The sequence below is a fragment of the Lemur catta genome, chromosome 16, assembly GCF_020740605.2.
Source record: "Lemur catta isolate mLemCat1 chromosome 16, mLemCat1.pri, whole genome shotgun sequence".
Classification (NCBI taxonomy): domain Eukaryota; kingdom Metazoa; phylum Chordata; class Mammalia; order Primates; family Lemuridae; genus Lemur; species Lemur catta.
This window is the reverse complement of record NC_059143.1, coordinates 5,426,243-5,453,986: the sequence shown is the minus strand read 5'-3', so window position 1 is coordinate 5,453,986 and position 27,744 is coordinate 5,426,243. Positions and strand designations below refer to the sequence as shown.

General features: G+C 42.8%; 1 protein-coding gene across 2 annotated transcripts in view; it reads right to left on the bottom strand.

The window, feature by feature from the left end:
• PIEZO2 (piezo type mechanosensitive ion channel component 2) overlaps positions 1-27,744 on the bottom strand; it is a 441,466-nt gene that overhangs the window by 66,952 nt on the left and 346,770 nt on the right. For both annotated transcript variants that reach the window (XM_045527221.1, XM_045527222.1), the window contains 13 exons: positions 27,452-27,612; positions 20,633-20,809; positions 20,209-20,334; positions 18,619-18,819; positions 17,722-17,926; positions 17,499-17,600; positions 16,197-16,362; positions 13,262-13,505; positions 10,714-10,810; positions 9,452-9,611; positions 4,975-5,064; positions 3,292-3,413; positions 2,165-2,236 (listed from right to left, as the gene is read on the bottom strand). In XM_045527221.1, the coding sequence (XP_045383177.1) occupies positions 2,165-2,236; positions 3,292-3,413; positions 4,975-5,064; positions 9,452-9,611; positions 10,714-10,810; positions 13,262-13,505; positions 16,197-16,362; positions 17,499-17,600; positions 17,722-17,926; positions 18,619-18,819; positions 20,209-20,334; positions 20,633-20,809; positions 27,452-27,612 (1,923 nt within the window). The remainder of the gene's footprint in view (positions 1-2,164; positions 2,237-3,291; positions 3,414-4,974; positions 5,065-9,451; positions 9,612-10,713; positions 10,811-13,261; positions 13,506-16,196; positions 16,363-17,498; positions 17,601-17,721; positions 17,927-18,618; positions 18,820-20,208; positions 20,335-20,632; positions 20,810-27,451; positions 27,613-27,744) is intronic.

Below are 27,744 nucleotides of genomic sequence, written 5' to 3'. Positions count from 1 at the left end.
AGGTATGGAAGTAGGAGATTTGTCACCCGTAGACCATGCTAAGATCTTCACTGCTTACCAATCATAGCAATACTATTGCAACATTTTTATATTGTCAATAGATTTACACAGGGTATTCCAACTACACTTATCCTTACACTCAGCATCTCTAAGAAATATCTATTTGAAAGCCCAATAACTCAAGAGATCAAAACAAGGGCTTTTAATAAAGCACTTCCAGATCTAAAGATAACTTCTGGAACTCATCATAGACTAAAGAATAAAATATACATTCTTTCCCTTTCGTTCTTCACAAGTTTGTAAAAAGAAATATGTTTTGCAGAAAAAATTTAACACCACAGTCAGAATATGATTCCAAACTATGAATTACACACATTCCTGCATTATTGCATCATAAGGTATTTAACAAGGCACATTTAGTTTAATACTCATCTTCCAAAACTTGATATAATGAGGGTGAAATGAATCAGAAAATCTAAAGTCAAAAACCTTCATAGAAAGTTCTTTAAATTATTACCAACTTGTAAAATGATTATCAAAGACCATATCCAATTCCTTCAAAAATGCAATGTTTAGATGAGAAAAGGAAAGACCACCACATTGATTGCAATGGGAATTTACCCCAGGTGAAGTGACAAAACATTCAATATGACACCATGTTGAAATGGATAGGTCTCTCTAAACTAGCAAAGGCCCTTTACAAACAGAAAGATAGGCACAGTTTTCTTGTGACTTGATAGAAATAGGCATCTAGTGTACTGCATTATCAGATTGTTAGCACAACTAACATGCCCGGGGCAGTAAATAGAAGAGCCACACTGGATTTCAACCAGAATCTTTGTTTTTTGAACTGGGCAGAACATTAAATAACATTCTTTATAACTCATGTTTTTTTTTTCTTTTTTTGCCATAATCCTGAAATTCAATACTTGGGATTAAATTTAATTACCTCCAGATACATTGAGCAAATTTCAAATGTTGCTTTATTAAACTAGCTTGCTGATATTAGGAAATTATTTTTTTGGGTGAGAGAGGCCAATATCAGATATACATAAAACTAAGAATTTAGTATGGGAAAAAATTCTGATTTATTGGATTTTCTATTTATATGATTTTAAGTATCGTCCTAGTAGAGTCCCTCCTATTACTGCATGACATTATGCACCTTAGGGATATTCCTTATCTGATTGAGTTCGCTATTGGTATGGAAACACAGTGTAAGATAAAAAAAAAAAAACTAAAGACATTACAGGTAATTTGCAAAATAATAATTATTCAATATTCTAACAAATTTAAGGAGGACTAGATTGAAACGGGTCTTTCTGTTATAATGCCATCGGCCCATCGTGACATTTCGTTTGCTAAGCAGAACAAATACAGCCACTGAGTTCCATAATTCCTCATTCATTTTTATGGTCAGGAGGGAAATATACTACATTCTATGTGGCTATCAATATCTGCTTTTCAAAAACGTCTGATTTTTGCTGTTAATTGATCTCAGAGCAGCAGGTGGCTCTCAGGCTGTGTCACGTGCAGGGCACTGGAATCTGGAGTGCAGTTTTAGGGCCTTTTTGAAATGGGGGAGGAGGCAAAGAGAGAAAGTAAATGCATTTTAAGTTATCCCTCATCTTTATATTTAATATATTGCCAAAAAACCTTAAATGCAAATAAAATCCAAGCTATGGGGATGCGGGGAAGGGAGGTTCACTGGCATCCACACCCAGAGCCTGACACAGAGGGTCCCTGACACTGTGAACATAACAATCACTCTTAAATCTGTGTCCAACGGGGAGCCCCAACTCATTTTTAATAACAGTTTTTAGCCATAAAGCAAATAAATATCAGCAGAGCTCTAGACTTCAGAATTGGGTAATATAATAATCAATTCTTCTTCCTTTTCTGAGCCCACAAATTGTGCTCAGGAATTTGTGAGCCACGTGTTTGGCTTTCTTCAGCCAGCACAGTAATCAGCCAATGTCTCTGAAGAACCAGTCCTCAGCCTCAGAGACCCACTGACATCACAATTTATCTACACTCTGACCCCCTATCAAGTCACAAGGATCCAACCATGCATGGGACACATGGGTCATGGGAACGCCTGAATTCTGGTCAAGGATATAAGGGTTAGAGCTGATGAAGTTGTAAGAGGATCAAGAAAACCTACTGGAAGCATGATCAACCCAAGGCCGCCACCACTGCTTTTTTTTGCCCTTGGCTTTCTGTTTGTCTGCTTCTCCTAAAATAAAATATGTCCAAATATTAATTCTTATAAAGTGAGAAAACAAATTTTGAAAACCACGCTTTAACAACTCAATTGTCAAATCTAGATAAATCGCAAAAGCACATCAGAGGTCAGGAAAAGGAACTATACTGAAAAATATACATGTAGTAACAGTCAATTCCACAACATAAATACTAATTGTTCTTTTAACAGAATGCTACATTTTCACTTTTTTCTTAGTAACTGAGGGCTTATAAAGAAATATAAAAAAGGGATCATCTGTCAAAAATGCATCTCACAAAATTGAATTAACAGAAAAGAAGCATCAGTCAAATTTTATAGAACCGTCTAGTGGCAAATAACTTGTTAAAAATATATAAATTGCAATAACCAGAATTTTTTCTCGTAATTATTTTAATGCATGGTTGGAAAATATAAATTTACTATTAATAGTAATGAATAATACTATGTACTGGAAAAACATCATGCATTATCTCTCCATTACCTTCAAATAAAGAAGCATGCAAGCCTCTATAAAAAGATCTTTTAAACTTCAATTGGATATAATAAATCTATAATTGGATATCATAAACATATATTTCATGTTATGTTTCATTGGAACAAGTAATAATTGAATGACATTTTAACTACTAATATTCAGGTGCCACATAAAATATGCACACATACTTCATTTTATATAAAATTTATAGACATCAAAGACAACAGTAGAACGCATATCTGAAATATATTCTCTAAAGGAATTAATTAAGCAAAATTATGCCAATTGTCTTCAGAAACAGGTGTTTGTGAAACAGAAGCTAAACTATACGTTTGTTAAAGCTATCTTGCTCAAGAGTAGATACTCATAAAGTCATTGCTTCATCAAATATGCACTTAGGAAACAAATGAACTTATCCCATTCAAAATGGGAAAATAAAACTTGCTGAGTTAGAAAAATACATTGATAATACCAGCAGAATGAAAAGTAACATTATTTTACATCCCTACCCAATATCATACTATTATTCAATGTAAAGGTACTTGAATGAAAGGAAAATGTCTTGACATACTTTCATCATCCTCTTCAGAGAGTTTTCGGGTGTCCTGGCCTTCCCCTGGCTCCTGGGTCAAGCTCAACATCCTCTCCTTACCCTTTTTATATTTCTGCTGCCTGGCCTTGATGCGATCCATCCTGGAAAGTAAGATAGCATTAGTTGTGCTAAGAACACATTCATGGTTATCATGCAGTCAGTACTTTGGACTTACACTGTTGTTTATACAGCTAAAATCATGGACAAAGTGGTCAACTTACTTTGGGAAACTTGGGAATCGTAAAACGGTTGCTTATCAGCAACAAGTTTCCTTGCTTTTACATACATCCTGGTGAGTGTGTGTGTGTACATATCCACTGTATTTTGCACTGCATAGATACTAGTCTTAATAATATAATTGGTAATGATTATGCTAGAGCTAAGTAAGCCATACATCATGTCCCCTCACATCTTGTATCATAGCCAATTTTGAACATAGCATATTACGAATACAAGTCCTTTATTCTCCCAAGTTTTGCATTCTTAAACAAATGAAAAATTCAGCAAAGTGAATTACAGTAATAGGTCTCATTTATGGGAAATTAGGAACATATTTTAAAGTGTGGGTCCAAGTTTGTTATTCCTGTGGACCTGATGTAGACATCTAGAAACAACAACAGTTGTACCATATTGCATTTGTGCCATATATTTTTATATATAACATGTCCTTGTGAAAATAACCATGTTATGAAAATAACCATGTTTCCTAATTTATACAAGGAAATATTTCTGCTTGGGGAAAAAAGCTAGAAAATGAGGTCAGAATGGAATGAAGCTGCCCTAGGAAACTCACAGAACTTTCCTGGTGGGCTGCTAGTGTCTCCATTTTCTTGGGGAAAGTGTTCAGGTTTTGAATTCTACGACTATCACCTTTTAGACATTATCCCCAAATTATGAAGTGCTACCAGTGTTTAGAGGTTGCATTCACTGCTGGAAATTTCCCTCAAATAAAGTTATTTTCAATGGAATTCTCAAATCTCCTGAGTGGAGTCAGTCTATCCCTTAACCATCCAGGAGGGTATGGTGGGAAAGCTCTGAGCTGGGTACAGGGAAATACGGGTTATGCTTCTAGTGCTGCCTCTACGTCGTGTGGATTATAGGTCATCTAATATCAGGGGTTGTCGTCAGTTTCTTCCTGAAGAGATTGGATTATATTATCTTAAAAGATGCTTCCAGAGCTGATTTCTCATTTATTCCCTTAACCCACAGATGTAATGAACTCTTACTTAAAGTTCTTGCCACCGGGCAAGACCCCGTCTCATTCATTAACTAGTTTAATCTTTATAAAAAAATCCTTGAAAGTAGAATTGAGTGAATTCTACCTTGGGTGAATTAGGTGAGCCCTAATTTAAAAACAGAAATCTGAAATTCAGAGAACTTAAATGACCTGCTTAAGGTTCTAAAGTAGGTAACTGAAGCAGGACTTGATTGACGATCCTTTCCATGAGAGCTCTGCTTTCTGCCACACTGGAGCTATTTTCAGTGTCACAAGCATAAGCGATTGTCCTGACACTAGAGTTAATACCTGGGAAGTAGGAAAGTTGATGCAAATATTTTTTTTCAGGGATTTGAGGCTCCCCAGGAGCAGAGAGTCAGCTGAATAAGGTCATGCAATCAGAAAATATAAGGTAAGGAGAATGAGTGTAAACAAAGCATCCTTACTGTCGCTTCAGCTGATCCATGGACTTTTTCTCTTCCTCAATTCTTGCCTTTACAGCTTTCACAATTGTGGCCTGGAAAAGTTCAGCCCCTCTAAGGAAAATTGGAAACACAGAACAAATTAGTATTCTTATCATTATTGTTCACCTTCTCCTAAAAACGATTAGCAAGGGCGAGAAAATACAATATCCCTTTCTGGCAGCCAGTTCAAGTTTCCTGGCTGGGAGTGGGAGTCAGCAAGGCCCCTTCTAGAAACCTTTTCCCAATAGATGAACAAGGCATGGCCTTCTATCCAGGAGGGAGGGGCTGCTTACAGCCCTAGCTGGTCAGCGAGGGGAAAGCAGTCTGTGTTATCCAAGATATTAAAGCCCCTGAGCCTCTTCAAACCTGCTCCACCAAATGTTAGACTTCAGTAAAATGTTACTCACCTGACCTTATTATAGTTGTACCATGAGGGAGGAATTTGCAAGGAGTGAGTTCCAGAGCAGTTTTCCACTCAATGAGCAGAAAAGGGAGTGAAACTGGGGCTTCCTTCTGGGAATATAGTAATAGGAAGGTGAGTTCCTGCCTCAGCAGCGGGACTCGCAGTCTCTTGCCTCTTTGATTCTCTTCTCCTGTCTCCACTCCCTTCTGCTCTTTCTCACTTCTCTCAGGCCATTTTAAGTGTCCCAATAAATACTCTTAACCCTCTCAACATCCTCAACTCTGTCCCATAGTCATGTGCTTGGCAAATGCCAAATCCACGGGAACCCCATGGTGTGCCTGCCACTGTTAGCCATGGAGCACCACACTCCTCGGAAATTCTTCTGCTCCTCTTCGGTGGCTGTTACAAACTCGTGTTACACTTTTCTCAAATCTCGAATTCTGTCCAGTAGCTTTTCACTCCTAGTAAATGACCTAGCTTTCTACTTCCCAAAGAGAACGTAAATCGGAAGATGAGAAGCTGCTCAGCTTCCTGTGCCTGGCCTTCCCAGAGATGTCCTCCCTTGTGGTGACAGTGCGACAGGTGCCACCCTCCCACCATCAGCCTGCCCTGTGCTTCCGCTCCCTTCCCACCACAGCCTGAGGGATGCCACCTCCCGATTATTCCTCTCTCCCTGCATTTGCGAGCTGCCATCACTGCTGGATTCTGCTCCTAAGCATGCAAACATGCTCAAGTCTTGCTAACCTTGAAAGATGAAAAAGAACCCACGTGCACCCCACATGTTCCTATGTAGACTTAGGTCACTGACCCTCACTGTCAAATGCCTTGCAGCCACTGTCTCCAAGCCTTTACAACTTCAACCTCTGCTCCTTGCTGTTTGGCTTTGGCCGGTCAAGGTCACTGATTTCAATGTTCCATTGTCAGGCTTATCCTTACATGACCTATCTGATGAACTTCCACTTGGAAACGATCTTCCTCAGGCTCCTAAGGCTACGTACTCTCCTAGTTTCCCTTTTTCCTCTGTGGCTCAGGCTTCTTGTTCTTCTTTGCAACCTCTCAGATATGGATGTTCAAGGGTCTTCTCATTCTTCACACTCTCTCTAGACAGCCCCAACTCCCTGCTCCAACACCTCTGTACGGTGATGGCACTCAGTCTGCTCACATCTGCAGACCTGTCAGTGACCACTCAGCTGCCTGCTGGACCTCCCAACTGGTTGAGTTTCACGTGCCTGAGAGACCTAAAACTCCACACCATGGTCAGTCGTCTCTCCTGGTACAGCTTTTCAGGTCTTCTGCATTTGGGATCAGCACCGTCACTTGGGTAAGCCAGAATCCTGGGCACATCGGACTCTGCCCTTCTCCTTACCGTCTCCCTTCCTGCCACGTCACTTTCCAGTTGTGCCAATTTTACCTAATATATATCTTTCCAATTTGTCCCATCCTGGTCCCAGCCATTTTTATTTACTTTTCTTTTTATTTGTTTTTTATTTTTATACATTTTATAGATTTTATAGTGCAGTTTTGTTACATGGATATAGTGCATAGTGGTGAAGTCTGGGCTTTTAATGTAACTATCACCTGAACTGTGTGCATTGTACCCATTAAGTAATTTTTCTTTTTTTCCCCTTAACTACTGAGTATTTACCCAAAGCATTAAGTAATTTTTCATCCTGTCTCTATCCTGGATCATCACAGCAGCTGCCACTTCACTGTCCCTCTGCCTACAGAGCTGTTTCTACTCTGTCTTTTCTGCACACCAGGAGCAGAGTGAGCTTTCTGAAATGCAAACACTGTCGTGTCACTTCCTCAGCCTTTCTATGTCTGTGGGAGTTTTCCAAAGCCATACACATGGCTACAGTCCCTGCTGGCCGGGCTCCCCTGGCCGTGCCAGCTTGTTCCTCACCACTCACTATCCTCCCCTTCAAACTTCAGTGCTTCAGCCACTCTGAGCTTCTTATGGCTGCTCAATGAGAGTTTCTCTCCATCGCTTCCTCGGGCCGCTTCCCCTGCCTTCCTCCACCTTCCTCCTCTGACACCCCTTACCACTCTTCAGACTGAAGCTGGGAAGGGAAGGCCACCCTGGTCCACACCCCTGCAGTCGGCCACACTCCCTTGAAATGACCTCCCAGCTCCCTGGGTATCTCCCTCCATCACACTTGCTCAGGTCTGAATGTTTGTGTCCTCCCAAAATTCATATGCTGAAATCCTAACTCCCAAGGTGGCAGTATTAGGAGATGGGGCCTTTGGATCACGAAGGCAGAGAAAAATTACTTAACGGGCACAATGCACACAGCTCAGGTTGAATTACTGCCCTTATAAAAGAGGCCCAAGGGAGGGAGATCTCTTGCCCCTTCCACCGTGACAGGAGACAGTGAGAAGTTGGCCGTCCATAAGGAAATGGGCCCTCAGCAGACACAGAATCTGCCAGCACCTTGATCTTGGACTTCCCAGCCTAGAAATAAATTTATGTTGTTAAAAACCACCAGAATGAGACAATACTAGTTATGCTGTATTGTGAGTGACTGTGTATGTGCTCTCTTCCTGCTAGTCTATAAGCTCTGGGGCAAGCATCCACCTCTTTGTATTGACTAACAGAGTAGGCAGTGAACAAAGGAAGTAATAAATGAATGTGTATTCTTTGCAAATGCTATTATAGTTCATTTACTAAGTCATGGCTTTTCTTTGATAAGTGTGAGCTGTCCTCTGAACCGAAGCCATCACTCTTACTATAACATGAAGAACATGCTTTCTAAATAACTGTGACAACTTTGGGAAAAAGACACTGGCTTCTTATTATGTCCTGGACTTCTAAGGACCAAATATTTGGGGAAAGGCAAAAACAAATACATTTACCTACAGAAACACCAGCTGCTATGTGCAAGTAAATAAGGTTACTACTGGGATGACGCATTATACTCTGCTGTGAACATGATGCCCTGTGTATTAGAAAATGATTATCATGGTGAATTCCAGGGCCAACACTGTCCACAAAATGAAGTCACTGTTCATCTCCATAATGAGAGCAAGGGTGCCGCAAGGCTCCTGGGACAAACTGCAGATCCCCTACTACGGCCTCTTTCTGTTTGGCTCCCAGTCAGCTCACAAAGGCTGGCAACTGCCCTCATATAAACGCACTTTTGCAATAAACATTTTGTGTATCCTGGCAGGGAATGAGAATAGGTTCCAAGGAAACTCATGGCATAAACACTGATGTATGAGTTTAAACCCTAAGTCAAATGATAGATATTGGTAATTTCATATAAAACAATCTGTTTATTGGATTATTAGCCCCAAGGATCTGATGGACCTAGGCAAGGCCTGAGTCGCTAAGACAAGCACAGCACCCCGGGGCTGCACAGATGCCCATGAATACCTGCCCCACATCAAGGGGATTCCCTTTCTTACCTCTTCCCAGTCTTTTCCCCTAAACCTACAAGATCAGGGGCAAAACCAGGAAGAAGGATCAAGTCTAAGGGAGGAAAAGGCAGTAATGTAAATTGTGCTGGTGGCCCAGAGAAGAAATCAGGCGAGTAGGGGAAGGAGACTAAAGGGAAGGGGAGGGTAAGGAGGGACACATCAGAGAGTCAGAAGGGCTGCAGGAACACACCACTTCTCCACTGAGGATCTGTAAAATAGTAGAGGATAGTGTTTTGTCCCCATTTTCAGGAGTTTCCTCTCAAAATAGAGGCAGGGAGGGTGAAGATGGATTAAACTCTAGGCCAGCAAGGCCTACGTTACTCTTTTGACTGAGGCCTGATGGAGCTACTTCTAGTGAGCTGGTTTGCACTGAGAGGGTCATACCCACCAGCATGTCTCTGACCTTCCGTAGCATCCCGGCTCCCTGCAGAGCATGACTTGGCTCTGTAGACAATTCTATTTCCTGTAACAATTCTATTTTAACGGCCTTGTGCTAAATTCTTCCTGAACTGGTTCTGCTGGAAGGAATTTCTTAATTTCTTGTGGGCTTTACAAGCAAGATTGGACAGAAAGCACAGTGCAGTGTGACTTTCAGGCAAGGTTCCTAAGAGAAACCACTGATGCCCCGGCCCGACCCACCTCGATGCCAGGATTTGTGAAGCTTTTATATCTGCCACAACATGTAGGAAATAATAGCTCATGAAAACTCTTCTTTGCAGCAGGAGGAAGGCAAAACATATGCTGTCCCAAATAATTCCTGCTTCACCACTGGGTAGTTTACAGGGTGAATCATCATCAGCTGTGGAAACAAAGTAGAAAAAAGAAAGCAAATTAAAATTAACATGTATTTCCATTATTATTTTATAAAATCTGGGATATGATCAGGCTTGAGAAATCACAGAGAAAGAAGAGCAGCACTCTGATGCACAGACTTGCTTATGAGTTAATTTATTTACAAGGAGGCCACACACTTAAAATCCAATATCAACAGCAATTCCTAAGGTTGACCACCCAGTGAACTCTTGATTCTGTGAGGGCCCCTTTGAACTGGAGGCCTCCTGAGTATTCCTCTCTCTTAGGGAAAAGGGGATCTCCAACAAAGCCGTGGAGAAATAATGTCCAAATGCCAGAGGAAATGCTGTGATACAAAAGACAACACTCACCAATGGACTCTACCCAGGGGCAACCAGCATAACAATGAACACCAAGTGGTCTTTTACAATAGAAGAAGTATCAAGAGCACTTCTTATCCTAAGTAAAAAACAAATTCCCAGTAATGCTTCATCCTTAGGGAAGTGTAGCCTGAATTAGAAGCCACCATGGGGAGGGCACTGTGTCCAAGCAACTCCTATTGTGGGCCACTGGGGGATCGTGTGTCATGTTGTCCTGGGTTCCCGTGCAAGGGGCAGGGTGGTGGCAATGGCACTTTTGCTTGTGCCCTAGCAGGAGTCAAGCTCCAGAAACCCTGGGGCTTCTCCCATCTGTTTTCCTGGGTTTGATATTCCCTGAGCTTCCCAAGCACAGAAGGGCCTGGAAGTTACCTTGATGACTCAAGATTCTGATGGGAGCAACTGCAGGTTTCAGTGAGCTTTCAATTGCAACTCAAAAAAGTCCGGGGAGTTACTACAGCACTATACCCAACCCCCAGACCCCTAATTCCAAATCCTCAGGGTTTGGGAAGTTTCTAGAAGATGATCAAAGATGCCCAGCTTAGTGACACCTCATGTTATGGACAACAGATTCACAATGCAGTACAGTGCTATGGCTTCCATCTGCAGACAGAATTGACCTCTACTTTTATCACTTTTCCTTATATGCTTTGGCCCAAGTTTTAAATGAGAACAGTACAACTATCCTTCCTTTTCTGTCCTCTACTTCCCAGATTCGCTCTTCATACGTACGCATTTTGTAGCCTTTGACTGTGCAGGCCAGGCTGAAAGCTTGGATCAACCAGCAGCTGTTTTTAACCAGTGTTGCAATGTATCCACATGCTCCTATCTGAAAAACAAAAGGGAGGGCAAATTCTAAAACTCTGCACCCAGAAAATAGTTTGATATCTTATGATCCCAACATGTGCAAGAATTCACAAGGTGTCAGTGCTAATGATTACAGGAGGTACCTAAAAATTCAGTCATGTGTAGGAGTGCATTAGATACTTTAGGAGCAATGTAAATTCATGGGGAAAATTAATCCCAATGATAAAGGTAGAGTCTTTATTGGAATGCTTTCTGGACTTGGAAGCACCTCTCTTTTCAAAGAGGAAATCTTGTACTGTCATAGGATAAGCCCCGATTCTGTGACAACATATGGGTAAGCATTGAACCTTAGGACTCTAATTTTGGTAGACTTATTTTCTCACAGGCCGGACAAATTAAACCTATGCTGTTCCCCAGGACAGCATCCCAGACATGGCTGCAGGCATAAGTCTTAGAATAGGAACAGAGTATGTTTTGAGCCTTGCCTGGCCAATTCTCTGGGTAAGGGAATCATCTCTGTTGATTGGCACATGGTTGTTTCATAACAATGAATTTCTTGTTATAGTTACATTAACTTTAAATCCTGAGGGGGATAAAGTTTAAACACACATTAAACACTGCACACCAACCCATAAAGGATGGCTGAATTGTGTATATTTCCTGGAACAGGCGAGGTAGGAGAAAATCATTAGGGTTTGCTCCCACAGCAGTGGTTACTCAGCATGGGCTCCCTAGACCTGGGAACACGCTTCCCAAACCAACATTCCAATCCTGTACCACCATGCTTTTGTTCCAGGTCTCTAGGCTGGGAATTCCCTCCCCTTTTTTCTCCCTGGAAACCCTTCAATCTATTTATGACTCTCCGATGTGTTCAAATGGCATCGCCTCTGAGAAGGCTCTTCCCAACTTATGTAGGCCAGATATCAGGCATTCTTTTTCTCTTTTGTTTTGTTACCCTAAAATGTTGAAATAATTATCATGAACAAATTGTATTATAATTCTTTATATAATAAGAAGATTTATCTTCCCTTTTAAAACATGAGTTCCTTGAGGTTAAAACCTGAGTACTATTTATCTCTAATTATTCAAGATATAAAATGCCTTAGCAAAGAACAGCTCTACAGTATAGGTTTACAGAATGAATGAATGAATGAACTTTGTACCCACACATTTTCCAGGAATGGTGGTGAGGTCAGCCTTCAGCAGCGGGTCCCTTACCATTAGACTGGTTTCAGAATGAACTGGTGTTGTGTCGTCCTGTCTCTTACTCTCCACAACAACTCTCAATACTACTCCAAATAGGAGTTAACATCAGTGAGGTAAAAGTGCAGCATTAAAGTCACTTTCACTATCAACTAGAAAATTAACCTTTCAATGGGCAGACAAAATAGATTCTTCAAATACCTATTCAAGGCTACATAGACTTGGCTTTCCAAGACCTTTAAACACAGTGATGCACATGCAAAAAAAAAAAAAAAAATCAAAAAGCTTTCACAGCTGAAACACCTGGTGAGCTCTCATCCTTAAGAGCTAGGAAGGGAAGCAGCAGGGAATCATTACATCTTACCTCGCTGCCCTTCCAGCCCACTATCAATCACACCTGTGAGAAGAAGGCACAGGGATGAACTTTAACTTGGGGCCAACTAGAGCCCTGTTAACTCCTCCAGCTATTGTTTAATTTCCTGCAGCACTAAATAACTGAAATGGTGTCCCTGTGGCCTGATTGATCTGACTCTGGACTCACTGGTGGGCAGTTTGAGTTACCTGTCAGGTCAGGGGAAGAGCCCTGCCCTGGAACGTTGCTATTTAGTAGCAGGGCAGCCAGACATGGTAGGAGAGGGAGGGATGTGTTCCCCAGCCCTACGTTGTCCCAGCTGTGTTCTGATCTGGACGTCCACACTCAGAGGCAACCAGAAAGCTACCTTTTCTCTCATATCTACCCACATCTTAGGGGTACATAAAACATTCTTGCCTGCAGTAGCCTGCTCCACCTCCTTTACCCACTCCCCACAGTGTTAAAGAGAAACTATGCTCATTTTATTTTACATTTCTACAATTTTTCTCTAGGTAAGAGAGCTGCTTTTGGCCAACATGGTATGACTTTTGAAAAGATTCAATGATTTTCATGCGACTCATAACAGGGCCACTTCATAACACATGCCAGGAGTGATGACAAATTGTTCCTTAGAAGAGGTGAAATTTTAATTAGTAAAATATATTTTAGAATTTGTTCTTATAAATGATATCCTTTAGTCATGGTACCTTGAAATGGTGGAAATGAGCAAAAAGGATCTTGTTTAACACGGCAAAACAAAGAGTAACAAATGGTCATTCAAATTCTGAATTTTGCAGCATCTTATTTGGGGCTTTGAAGAGAGCAACATGGAAGGCTCTGGGCTTTTAATAACCACCGAGTGGATTGTTTACTCTTACACTGTAACCACAAATGTGTTACATAGTGGGAGCCACTTACTGACAGGATATTTTTCATCGTAATCACAAAAACGTTGTATGCAATCAGCCAGTCCCAATAGCGCAGGATGCTCTTGATGGGTTTTAATAGCAAATCGCCTCCAAAGAGCAGGAAATAGAAACAGGCCACCAAGTAACCCATGCAAAATATGCTGATCCTGGTTGTCCCAGTGATGAAGATGATGGTGAGAACGAACCAGAAGAGGTAGCTGAAGATGATCACTTTGGACATGTCCAAGTAAGATCTGGAAAACAAAGCCAAGCAATCAAAGGACAACAACAAAATAAACAAAAAGACAAAATCAGGAGATTCTACTTTAATAAGGGAAAAGTTCGTACTCTGTACTCTGTAAGCTGCACTGTGAGCGCTTACTCATCTTTCATTTAAAACTGCCTGGTACAGAGGGAGCCTCACACAAACAGTCGTGAACGAATAGGGAAGTCGTGGCAACACTGAGTGTGCTTGTCACCGTCTCCTCCAGGCCACAGGCTCACAAACAGCAACGGTTCCTGCCCACTCGGTACTCAAAACTCTTTATCTTTCTATGGGAGGCATGAGTACATGTAGGACAAAAGAAACTCTGAGATACAGATGCCTCCAGGCTAGCAAGAGAAAAGTTAAGAGTGGGTTCCTTTTGATGAATTATAAGTTAACAGATTAAAACAAATCCACACCACATACACAGGTTTTATTAGAGATGAAGATCTCCCCTTGCAGGTGGGAAGCAATTCTGATGAGGCAGACACAGCCACTGAGGGGCTTTTGGGCTCTTTCCAGTACTCTGTTTTTGGCTGTCCCTGGGCCGAGTCAGGATCCCTTTTGGGGCCCATCCTCCCCTGCGGCCTTCTTGTTGGAAGGTGAGGCTGGTGTTCGGGTCTCAGTTGTCTTCAATAAACAGAGCTCCAGAGTGTGGAGCTGTCACCTGACAGAAGACACACTACAGGCCAACTCCCCTCTGCGTTTGATGGATTATAGCTTCTCTGTTTGGGGGTTTTGCTTTGGTTGTATCTCTTGCCAGGTTGGGGAGAAGCATAGGAGAACCAATTCTGGATTAGTTCTTTCATTAATGGGTTGTTATTTTGTAGGATGTTAATGAGTCATCTCAATAAAATTTGCACTGAGCTTGACCTATCCAGCATTATCAGGCAATGAGTCTGAGTTATGCCTTAATGGCACATTTTTCACACACGTGAACTTTTGACCTTTACTCTTGATGTTAGGTTTTTCGTGAGTACATTATAAAATACTTATAGTTTCCCTTTGCAATAGGGAAAAGGATGAGCTGGACTGATTTTTTTCTTAGCCTCACAGGGGAGAGGTAAAACAGGGGAGTCCTACCTTAGATTAGTGTTTAGCATGATACTTGATTTACAAATAGAATCTTTCTGTCTATACAGCATATCAGTTTTTTTGCAAATTAACTTGTTGATTGTACATATTGAAGCATTAAAGTGCTTCAACATTCAGATTCAGGAGCTAGTTTGATTGGGTTCAAATCCTTGTTCTGCTGTTGCCTGCATCTGATCTGTTTGCTGCAGTTTCATCATCTACTAAGTGGGGATAATAATACTACCTACTCGCAGGTGGTCATTGGGGTGACATGGTTCAACGCACAGAAAGCCTGGAGCAGAGCCTGGCGCATGGTAAGCACGCAGCAACCGCCATCACCTGCACTGTGGGCCAACAACTGTACGGGTAGGGGAAGGGGGACAAGTGTAGAAGATCAGTTAGAAGTGGTCTTTGGCTAAGGTGCTTTCACCTTAGAGGTGGGGATAAGAGAGGTTCTTAAAATAACAACTTCAGGCGGAGGGTGAGCACACCATGTGGACAGGAATCCCCAGCGGGTCAGAAGCTGGTGAGCAGCTTCCGCAGGGGAGAGGCAGCTGGGCTGTGCGCCAACTGTGATCTCTCTCCATGCCGGGTGCGCAGGCTGGGCCTGTGCGTGAGCCTGTTCCCACATCCTCATGACAGCACGAGAGGGTGACACGAGTCAGCGAGGAGCAGAGGTTAGGTTACTAGTCCCTAGTCACACAGAGAGTAAAGTGGCCATGAAAAGTTACTGCAGCCTCCTCAGGCTACCACAGCAGCGGCTGAGTGGAGTCTCCAAGGACGAGAAGAGCCGAAGGCTGAGGAGGATGAGCATGGCCTCCATGAAGCGGGTGTCCAGGGATAAAAGCTCAGTGTGCAAGCCCAGAGAATGCAGAGGGAAGGAATGCACGGTGAGAGATCAGAGCATGGTTTAAACACAAACACCAGGAAAGGGACAACCAGGCCACCCAGATCAGCTGTCAGAGGCGGGGAGGACAGCAGAGTGCTGAAAAGGTGCCATGCAGGGAGCTGTTGCAGGGCCACCGAGGGAACACTGCTAAAGGGGAGCACAAGCAAGGGTGGCTAGGGACCACCTCCCTAGTCCTCTGTGAATACAGGAAATGAGGATGAGGGACAGGGGATGGGGAGGAGGGATGACGGATAAGGAGGAGGGATAGAGGATGAGGAGGAGGGAAAGAGGATGAAGAGGAGAGATGAGGGATAAGGAGGAGGGATAGTGGGTAAGGGGCAGGGAATGAGGAGGAGGGATGAAGATGAGCATGAGGGATGGAAGGTGAGGATGAGGAGGAGGGATGGGGAGTGAGGAGGGCTGTCTGCTGGAGAGCTTCTAACTGGTATTATTGGCACAAGTCAGTTTCTGTGTGAAGAACAGATGGGAAACTGAGGCCATGAAAAGATGGTTCACATTGACAAAAGCAGATGCAGGGCTACAATTCAGAGGCCCAGCCTCCAGGCCACTGAGCCACACTGCCCCACATTTATTAGCTCCACTGTGTACAGCACAGCTGATCCATTTCCCAAGTATAGCAGAGAGAGAATTTCTGTAGTGGAGTGATCGAAGTGCACACAGTAAAGTGGCTTTTAACAAATGTGAAGCTATTGTTACCTGCAGTGAATAAAGTCTGGTACAGGGTTATGCTGGCTGAACGAGGCCGCGTCAAGGTTCATGCAGATCTCGACATTGTCCCCTGCCATTATGCGCACCGCAGCTTTGTTCTCATCCTCAAAAATCTGCCGTTGTAAGGAGGCACACAGGAGCAGCATGAAGTCATCTGGCAAGACAAAGGTGAGGTCATCGGGCCACCTCCTCCTCCCCTGGTTTACACAGTGCAGCGCATCCTCACACAAGTGCTCCCCAGCCCTCAGTGAGTCATGTTCCTGTGGTTCAGAGTAACATCCATCCTGGGTTCCAATGTTGAGGCCAAGTCACACCTTTCCCACCTTGGGGGACAGAGTGACCATGGACATTCCGGGGCCTCACAGTGGGGGAGTCTCTGGATTTCATTTGCATGTTGGTGAGTCAAAGTGTTAGGTGCTAATTACTGGTCTTCATGAGTCTGTGATGGAACAATGTTTATTTGCATTTGTCTCCTGCCAGTTTTGAGGTGACCATTTGAGCAATTTTCCCATCTTTATTTTTTTACATGTGGTAGGTGCAGGCATTTCTGTTTTCCTTATTCTCTCCATCCCCATTTGCATTTGTAACCAAAGGCTATTCCTGAGTTAAGCCGCACGGCAGGCGTGGTGAGAGCAGGCGGATGTGTGGACCGGCTTGTGGGAGCACAGAGAGCAGCCTGAGAGAGCTGTCCGCCACCTCCCCTGCCCAGAAAGACCTCAGGCCAAGCCTGCCTGGCAGCCTGCAGCACAAGTTGCTTTCTTTTTTAAAAAATTAAGCCTAAATATGTTTAGGCAGGACAGTCACTCTTGTGTTCTCTGTAGCACCCAGCACTCCCTATGGTCTTGGTAGACTGCTCTGACTTTCGGATCACCAGCTGCCCCGGGCAAGCCAGCTCCAGAGCAACTAAAATTTGGACAGCAACCTCCTAGCTCCCACAGTCCTAGCTTTAGGTTTGGTCTGTCTGCAGTGCAGCCAGAAAACAACGAGGTGCAACACACAGGCCTCTGTCTGTGGTCTGCCTTTTAAAAAGTGGGTGTGTAGGTGGGGGGTGGGCAGGGAGCGCTGCTGGGAGGTGCAATTATGCAAGTGAATATGGTATTTCCAATGTTGACTTATTAATTTTGCAAATGTAATAGGGCAAGTAGAAGCCATTAACGACGTGTGATATTAATGCATAAAGACAAGCCTTTACATGACTATAAAGTCTGGCACTAATGCACAACACGTGAAGAGTGATTAGCAATAAACCCGAATTCCAGTGCTCTGTGGTTCTGTGGCTGAAACACTTACAGACGAGAAACACGGGGTTGGGCCGCACAATGAAATCTGGGAAGTACAGCCACTTTATGATGTTGTCATTGAAGCTGGCACCCTTGAATCGCCACGGGTAATCTGCAGGGAGGGAAGTGGTGAACAGCACAATCAATACTCTTCCTCATCACTCTTCTCCCATCTGTCCACGTGGTAATGGGGGCTTCTGAAAGCAGACGGCCACAGGGAAGGGCACGCTCACCTCGGCAAGGAGCCGGCGGGATGCCGATGCAGATGAAATACTGGAAGGTGATGATGCATGCCAGGAAGCAACAGTACTTGGGCCAGACCTCTGCGATGGCTTTTCTTCTGCGTCGATATAAGACAGCGATTAGCCAGCAGGCATGAATCATTGCGTAGAAATCCATTCGCTGGCCGATCACGTTCACTGACATTAGGAAACAGGTCTGTGTAAGGATGAGAAGAAGCAAAAAATTGGGATTACAGGGAAGAGGACTGGTGCCAGATGTCAGGCCTGTGCAGGCAGCAGAGACCTGCATTTCTCGGGGCAGGTCTGTCTGCACAGGAGCCCAAGGCTTGCTCTTCTGAGTGTCTTTTAGCATGAAGACAGAAATGCCGCTCAGATTACTTCTAAGGGAAAAACTGACTAAGGGAAAAATGTTACTGTTATAATAGCCACTTCAAACGATAAAGAAAACAACTACGATCTTCTCATAAAACATGGTTCCAAATTCATTCTACTGAGAAATAAACCACAACCATTTCAGACTAAAACAGTCCATTCTGGCTGCAGGTTACACTTTCAGGATGCACAAAAAGAAAGAAAGTTAATAATATTTTATTCTTAATAAGTTAACATGACAACTGACGTCCACATGTTTAAATGGCTCTCGAGATCCAGAGGGGAGCACACTGCTGCAGGAGGTGGGGGAGGGTGGGGGAGGGTTGGCACCTGCTCTTGGAAAACTTTCAGCCAAGCCCAGTCAACCCATCAGCGGAAACACTCTCTGTCAATCCTGAAGAGGCAGTAACCATGGCCAGGAGATGTATAACAAAGCTCCCATGGCCAAATGGCTAAAGGTAGTTATTTGAATTTTCATGGAAAGAAAAAATATAACATGTCAGCATGGAAACTCACCTCCAGACCAAATTTGTAGAAGAAGTAATTTATGAAGTATTTGGCACAATTAATAAGTCCATCATCTAGATGTAGTCTTGTAATGTCATGAAAGATAGTTTTAGACACAGGCGCTGTAAGGTTGTTTCGGCCTCGATAGTATTCCTGATGGCGGTAAATTGTGACTTCAAAGGCCAGAATAGCCAGCATCAAGAGATTATTCTGCAGAGCAAGACACACAGCTGTGTACACCTAATACTTTATGATTCGGTAACTTCAAGCAATCCCCAAAACAAATCATCATATTTAATTCTTGATGTCTAAAATGATAATGTTTTATAAAATCCCAGCTTTATTAAATATAATTTTGAGCTCAGTGTTCATTTTCCTTATCGTATTTATTGTGGAGTTACCTCCACTATGTAAGTGGCTAATTTCTATGGCACTAGGATCTAGACATAAGACTGCTGCTTCTCATTCCTATTCCTCAAAAAGTACACACCACACACCACATACCACACACCACAAAGGAAGCAGTTTCCCATTATCTGAGGAGAGTAGTCCAAACTGTTTGCAGCTAGAAGTGGGAAACAGTAGAGAAACATGCTGGAGACACACCAAGCTGGAGAGTGGGAAGCTAGTTAGCGGGAAATTTTTGAATACCCTGAAATCTGGCTAGAGAGAACAGTAAATTGAGAAGCATGCTGATGACAGTAAAATAATAACAGTGATTACAGTAGTGATAATAAAAATGGTCAATATTCGCAGAACCATAGGTGCCTGACACTATTCTAATCACCCTTTTCAAATATCATTTTGTTTTATACTTATAATAGCTATTTATGGCAGATACCATGACAAAAGATTCTACCACATGAGGAAAAACTAGGAACTGCCCAAAGAAAGTGGGATGTGTATACATTTCAAAATCCCAGCTGCTGAGCATAAACGTTTTTTATTGCTAAGTGCATTACCAGTGTAATACAGTTAGGACTGCTCAGCTTATCCATCAAAGTAAATGTGAAAAATCTGAAGTATATTGTTTTCATTATGATTGTATGACTATTTGCAATCAAAGTTTCTTTTGCTGAGATATGGTTTATTACTTCTGAATGTAATATATGTTCTTCATTAAAAATTATTGAGAAACAGAATTTAGATGGCAAAAATTTCTTGTAATGCTATATCCAGTTCTCAGAAATCATCACTATTGACCATTTGGTATATGTTACCCAATATTTTTCTTTGTGTCTAGAAGAGATCATACTATGCACTGTGTTTTGAGATCTGCTTTTTTTTCTTAACTGAACAGTATATTTTAGACATGCTTTAATTCTAATGCACCCATTGACCTCCATCTTGTAATGGTTACAAAATGTTCCAGTAAAGGTTTTTGTCATATTTTATTCAACTAATCTCAGACAACGTGGACATTTTGTCCCCAGCATAATGCAGGACTGATTTTAACATTTAGAATTTGTTGCAAAGGTGATTCCAAATGCCACATGAGAAGATGAGGTTACTATCATATGTGATATTAACAGTCTCAAGGAAAAGGATTCCAAACTATGACCATGTGGAGGCTCAAAATAAGCACAGTACAGCCATTACCCTCAGGTAGACGAGCAAAGGAGAAGACTTCCTCAGGCCAACCCACTCTGTCGGGTCAATGGAAGCATTGTAGAGTAGAGACTTGTTCAGGTCCTGAAGGGGTATGTTTGTTTGATTTTCATTTGGCTGAAAAGAAGAGAAAATGGAGTAACAAATAGCTTCACAGATTAGGAGAGTTCGGATCATTCTCCTTCAGCTTTGAGCAAAGGGACATTGGTGGGATTGGGGAAGGAAAGGCCCATTTCAAGGGGGAAATCCCAGTATGAGAGGAGATTAGGTACAGCACTCAGGGCTGGAACATATGCAACCTGGATGAAGTGACTCACAAGCTAGACAGAATGTGCTTGGAGATGCAGGTTCCCCACATATCTGCCTCACTTCCCTAAAGGGCAGTCAGGAATATTCCCCCATCATTGAGGCTCACCAAGGTACAGTTAACAGAAAAGTTCTCAGGCTTAATGGTTTGGAGCTGGTACAACATTTTGCAGACGATGATCACACACGTCCAGACAGTGCAGACGCTTGAAGCCAGACGGCGTAGCTTTGCATACGGCAGAGCAAAAGCCCAAGAAATCAAAAACACATAGTTGAACAGAGACACCTGAAAACATAAAATCAGAAATGGGGACAAAAATATATAACATGGCATAACACCCACAAAACAGGATGGCTTGAATTACTCAGTTCAGCAAAGGTTGATTGAGTTCCTAAGGCATTGCTCTAGGTGCTGGGGGTACTAAGGTAAGTGATTTATGGTCTCACCCTTTCAGGACATTATGGCTTGTATGGAAGACAGACATATAACTAGGTAGTCAATACAATGTAGCAATGGCTAAGCTGCAGATGTGGGCAGGCCCCCGTGAGAGCACCCAGAAAGGTCCTTAGTCTAATGCGGAGGTTCAGGAAACATTTTCAGGAAGAGACGGTGCCTGAGCTGAGCCAGGCCAAGCAAGAAAGGTGGGAAGTGCATTCTAGGTAAAGGACACCTGAGCAAGCATGGTGGGGACAGGTGACTACAAACACCTGGAAAGTTTAGAGTGGAAAGTGCGAAGTGCAGCAGGAAGTGAGGCTGGGCATTTTCACACCATGTGGCACAGGAACCCATTCTTCAGAAAACAGAGAGCCACAGAGGGCATTGCACTGGGGGGTGTGCAGGTAAGGTTTGCATCTGACTGAGACAAATGTAACTGAGGAAAGGAGGGTTGCACTGTGCGGATTAGATGCGATGTCAGGAAACCAGCGCACGTGCTGCTGCAGTAGCCCAGGAGAGAGTGAGAGGAAGCCGGCATTTGAGAGGGGAAGTGAAATTAGCTGGACTGATGATTGATTGGTTTGGTGGTACCGGGGAGGGGTTTAAGGGAGAAAGCACAAGGAGTGACTCCCAGGTTTCTGTGTGAGGGCTGAGTGGCCAACAGTGCCATTACTGAGACAGGCAATGCTGAGAGGGAGCTGGTTCGAGGAGGGTGGGCAATGACTTCAGCTTGAACATGTTGGCTTTGCGTTACGTGTGACTTTACTGATCAGGCAAGATGTCTCCCCATTTCAAGCAATTCTCTACAGGTAATAGTTCTTTGAACAGTACAAAAGCACTGCCATCTTATTCAGATGTTGAAATACTCATTTATTCTGAATATTGTTAAAATAATATCCCAGGGACAGTTAATATTACCAGGTGGAAATTACAGCATGCACTCAATTGATAAAACTGAACATGTACCAAGTGTTAAGCACTGTGGCCTCTAAGAGGTGTGGTTACCTATTTGGCTTATAAAACTATAAAACAAGAATATGTGGAGATTTCATGACAGTATTTAATTCTATTTGTTACCTGCTACTCTTCTATTCAACTACTTGTCATTGTCCAAGGCAAGGGAGCTCTCTGAGAATTAAGTGCTGAAATATTACGTAGGAAGAGCTGCCTTACAGAATTAATGGAGGATAAAAGAAATACTGTGCGTGGAAGTGCTCTGTAAACTATAAGCACTCACAAACATAATAAATGTTATATTAAATATATTTTGAGTAGCTAATTGATTCTTCTTTCTTATCCATTAGCAAGTGTCATGTCGTTTTGGACATTAAAAAGCCAATCCTATTAAAGATACTGTGAAATTAAGTCTCTTTGTTATTTCTTTTATGTATTTAAGGCACTGAGTATAAAAACAGTACAATTAATTCATGTAGTATTTTTAATTTTTGAGCAATGGGGAAAGAGAGGAAAAGATAATAAGCTCATTAAGTTCTAACTAGGTCCAAAGTAACACATCCCATGAGGATTTCCTGCCTTCTGGAAGCACAGAGGACAATGCAATGAGAAGTACATAATTTGTCCACAACAACACAATGGCAAGAATAAGTTGTCATGGGAGCGCACAGCTGAGTCATCTAGCCTCGGGGTAGGGAAGACTGCCCGGAGGAGGTCAGATTTAAACTGAGACCTAAAGAGTAAATAGGAAATAGAAAGGCAGAAGGAATCGCAGGTCCTAGGCCTTCCAGGCAAGGGAGAGCACGGGGTTGCACATCCTCGGAGAAGTGAGCGGTTCGATGTGAGAGAAGTGTGGCCTGAAACCTCACAGAGGACTTTAAAGTCCACCAGGTGTCCTAGGTCTAGGGACGGCAATGGTGAAGTGGTCCAGGCCAGGTCATAAGGGTCTTACCCGTTACCATGGGGACCAGAGAGAGCTGTTGCAAGGTTTCCAGTAGAAGATTAACATGATCACAGTCACACTCTGGGAAGATTATCCCGGCTGCATTATGATTCCACACATTAGAAGGAGAAAAGATTAAGGGAAAAGTTGGGAATCTGTAAGAATAATCTAAAGAGGGAACTGATGTAGAGGCAGGGATAATTAGTTGAAGGTGCTTTTGGGACACACAAGAAGTGGGGTCGTGTCCAGTTGTCACTTGGACGTAGGGTCTGGAGTTCAAAGAGAGTACTGAGGTGAAGGCACAGATTGAGGACTCATGGCACGTAGAGGGCAACTGAACCAGAGAGCTTGGGAGCTCCCCTCGCAGAGTCTAGACAGGTGAGAGCAGGCTGTGGACAGAGCCTGAGCAGCACTCCCAAGGCTGGTGGGACGAGAAGGAGGAGGCTGTGGACGAGACGGAAAGAAACGGCCAAAGCAGTGGGCAGAGGCCAGCAGAAAGCAAGCTTGCCGATGGCGGGGACAAGAGACGGGAGCCTGTCAAGGACAAGGCAAGCCTCTCCAGTACCCAAGATCCTAGGGGAGCTGCATAAAAGGGCTGAAGAGCCTCTGTGAGGTGGATATTTTTATTTTTATCATTTTACAAAGAAAAATTGTTGCTCAGAGAAGTAGGATACTTTGTTCAATGCAAGCAGCAAGCCAGGGGCAGCCTCAGTCTGGTTCCAAAGAGTGCTCTAGCGCAGTGTCATCATCTAAAAAGACCACAGTCTCATCATTTTCCTGGTAAGAATCTCATGGAAAGTTCATTTAAAAAAAAAAAAGAAGAAAAATAGCTGGGCCCCATGCAATACCTGAAGAATTAGAATTTCTAGGGAAATAGGTGCTGATTCATGTATATAACAAGTTTCCCAGTGATTCTTATTATCAGGGAATTTTTAGAAACAATTTTATGTCACTATACCTTCCTAACAAAGCGCTTTTACACAAATTATCATCTTATCTGAACATAGACTTGTGAGGCTGAGGGCACTTCCTCGAGAGAAAGGTCCTCTAACAACAGAGGGTCTCCCTGGCCTGCCCCTCTCAGGGAACCCACAGCTGTAGTTGTCACCTGCAGGGTGTGACCCCCTGCAGGACATACCCCTCCCTGTGGAGTGAGAGCTCCCTGTGGGCACCTCTAACCAGCAGTTAATGACACTGTGGGTTTTATTTACCAGCTATTCACATCAGGCAGTGTGAACTGAGCTAAGAAATGCGTCTTTCAAGCTTTGCCCCAGCGTCCAGCACCGCGTGAGCATTCGGTCTACTGTGAGTGCAGAATAAAGGCTAAATGACTGCTCAGTGGCAGTGAAAATAATAATAATAATCATAATAAAGCCAACTAACATCTAGGAGAAATCTCAAATTTGCAAAGTTCTTTTATTTGCTTCCTTTATTTAGTTAGGAAATGTGGACCTTCTCCAGTTGGCCGGGCCCCTGGAGGAGCTGAGGACATCAACAGAGATAAAGCATGACCTCTTTCCTCAAGGAATAACTCCATCTCACAGAGCTCTCCAGCAACCTTTTGAAATTATAGAAGTATTTGTGTATTAAAAAAAGGGGAAGACAATGTGTTTTTTTATATATAAACACATATATATTTAAATCTAGGTTATTTCAATGTGGTGTCACTCCTCAGTAAGAGATGCTGATGTAAAATAAAGGTTTCTCTGACAATTTCTTTCCCAGTCGCTTGTTCTTCCTCAGATACCTCATGATGATAACTTTGAAAAGATTTAATATTAATATTTGTGGGAGAGATGACTCCAAAGTTCATGAAAACAAGCACCATTCCTGAGGCCTTGGATAAGGATGTTTGAATCCAAATTGTGTTGCCACAACTCCTGAAGAGTCTCTCTGTGGGGAGGGGCTGTGGTCTGCCTGGCCCCGTGCCAAGACCCCGGGGTGGGTGGGGAGTCTCAGAGGAGAATGTCCTTCCCTCAAAGCCCCAGTGAGGAGCTGCAAGGGGCCTGCTTGGAGGTGCCCTGTGTGCTGTGGAGCTTGGGCACAGAGTGTGGGTAGTGATGTCCAGCTTTCACCCAGAGAATCCTTGGGGTGAAGAGATGGGGGCCCTGGTGGCAGGGCCCAGGGACTTGCTGTGCTGGGCTCTGTGTGCACCAGCAGGGCAGGGCCTGTGTGAGAGTGGCCCTGGGGCCTGACCTGGGAGGGACGGAGAGCCTGGGCTGCCCCGAGACAGTTCAGGAGGGCTGCCTGGAAGGGTGACGGGACTCCTCGGCAGAGCCCACAGGAGCAGATACCAGAACACCAGGGGCTGGGTGCTGGTGACAGCCAGTGGCTGCTGGGCACCCGCAGAGGAGACTCCGTGAGAGCAGGGGTAGGTTTACCCGCTGCCAGCCCAGAGCGCGAGGCCACTGTGGGATAGCACAGGCCATGTGAGAATGTCCCCATCCCTCTGGCCCTGAGTCTGCAAGTCTGTGCTCCAGCGGGAGGGTCCTAGAGAAGTCAGCAATTAGAGGGGACAAGGTGCAGGTGAGAAAGGAAGAAGATTCTACCTGGGAAGAGACTCGAGTTGTGCTGGTTCTCTGTGGCTGCACAATTTTAATTAATGAAGTGAGGTTTTGCTTGCTATGGAAAGTCCCTATAGGACTTTGTGTTACCTGAGAATGATCAGAAAGTGTGCTGCGTTCCCGGCACAGAAAAAAGTTTTCCTGCAGGATGCATTTTAAGGGGACAATGAAGGTCTGAAGTTGTTTTGATGATTAGGCTTCTCTGAAGAGATCACTCTGTGCACCTGTTCCATCAGAAAGAGCCAGAGCCCAGAGCCCACAGCAGGTGTGGAGAGGGGCAGATGTGAGCAGCGCCGGCTTTAAGGGTTGTGCAGTTACTCACCCTCACGTCAGTGAGATGACATCCCTTGCAACACAGGTGGTTAAAAACGATCTTATAGAAATGGGATTTGGTAGATGCTAGCAGCAGCAGAAGCAGAATGTCTCTGCTTCATGAGTCCCTGACACGTTTGTAAGTCAGACGTGAGAGAGATGGAATTAGGAACGGAAATCTGAATGTCTGACACATCACAGAGAAGGAACTGGTTGTATTCTATGAAACACCCTTTTTCTACTGGGGTAACAAGGTAACTAGATCACAGTCCTTTATTTACGTGCTAGTCTACTCATGAGACTACATTCTCGAGATTCATTTAGGATGATTGAAAGAGTTATGTTTGCCTTTTGTTTAGGATCTGTAAGAAAGTGTGTCATTTAACTCTGTTTTTGAACTCTCTAGGATGGATTTCAGATAGTGAATTTTCTTGCCTGACTCTAATTTCTCTTTTATCTAATGCCCTCTCCCATCATTAAATTGTTTTAATATGCCTTCACAAATCTGCCATCATTACATGACTTCTCATGTAATCAGAAGTCATCTGTACATTAGATTTGGTTAATTCAGAAATGGTCTTTGCTCATTTTTTTGCCAAATGCCTTCTCTTGTTCTTTTCCATTTCTCTTTAATATTCTGACCCTCAAATTTCATCTGAATTGGTCAATTCACCTATGTAGTTAAAATGCTTAAACATTTTTGCTCTCAATTAATGTACATACTAGGCTAGATTTTGGCTTTTATTCATATATAGGCTTAGTTACTTAACAATTAAGCATATGTCACATTCTACCACAAATCTCACAGGGTGATTTCCTTTTTTGTTTCCACCTGGAAAGGGTCACCTATCCATTTCAGATAGTTTGTATGAAATGGGAGAAGGTTCTAGTTTAGACTATAGAGCTCAAATTAAAGCTTATCCTTTAGTTACCTATTTATGAATCATTTTAGGTTTGTAGTATTGTAGTTGTAATATTTTCCTATTATTTAACTTTTTAAAGATTATAAGCAGTAGTTTCCTGACTGTGAAACTCTTTGAATTGTAAACAACTCAAAAATAGTCCAGGGAAATTAGAAGTATGCAAAATTTTTTGTTGAACAAATTAAAAGAAAGCTAAATTTCTCCACAATAAGTATTAAATAATTATTGGCTGGATGATGACTCTTTTTTTATAGACAAGGAAATAGAAGTGCAACACAGTACACTGTTAAAGACTCTGTATCTTGTCTCAAAAATCCAACAATAAAAACATAAAAAAATTTGAAAAATCCAATAATAAATAAGATGAGCTTTACTGAACATTTTATTAGATTCCAGAACCTAAGCTTATTGTTTGATAACATAAACTGGGATGGTTATTACTTTTCTCAAAGAGAATTTAGGGAGATCGATTCCCATACGCAAGCACAGAAAAGCCACTTGCTCTCATACACTTCCACTAAGAACTACATGAAAACAAATAACCTTTGTAATATGAGCAAGCCAGTTAGAAACTCAGCCATGAGCCTCTTTCTCTCCTGGTGTCTTTCCTTTTTCTCAGTCCCACTCACTGCCTTTCAGCTTTTCTGTAAGTCAAAGCATATATGCCTGCCTTGGAGCCTTTATACCTCAGTGTAACGGGCATCACATTAAAAAAACATCATGGACAGTTGGAAAAGGAAAATGATGACCCTCTATGGTTCTATTTGGCCTGATGATGGGACAAATGCTCACTTGCCTCTTTCACAGAAACCCAGATAATATATGATGAAACGATTTTGATGATGTGCAACTCCAAAATCCACCACATGAACACCTGCAGCTTGTGAAAATACTCCAGGAATTTTAAGAATAGCACAGTGAGGCGGTCAATCACCAGATGCCATTTGTTCCTTAAATCTGCAAAACAGCAAGTACACCAAAGAGCATAAAATTTTTTTGTATTATTATTTAAAGCATACCTTATAACTTTCAAGTTGGAATGAGAAGCTTCAAAAAATTTACAGTGTATAACAAAATCTGGACTAAGGG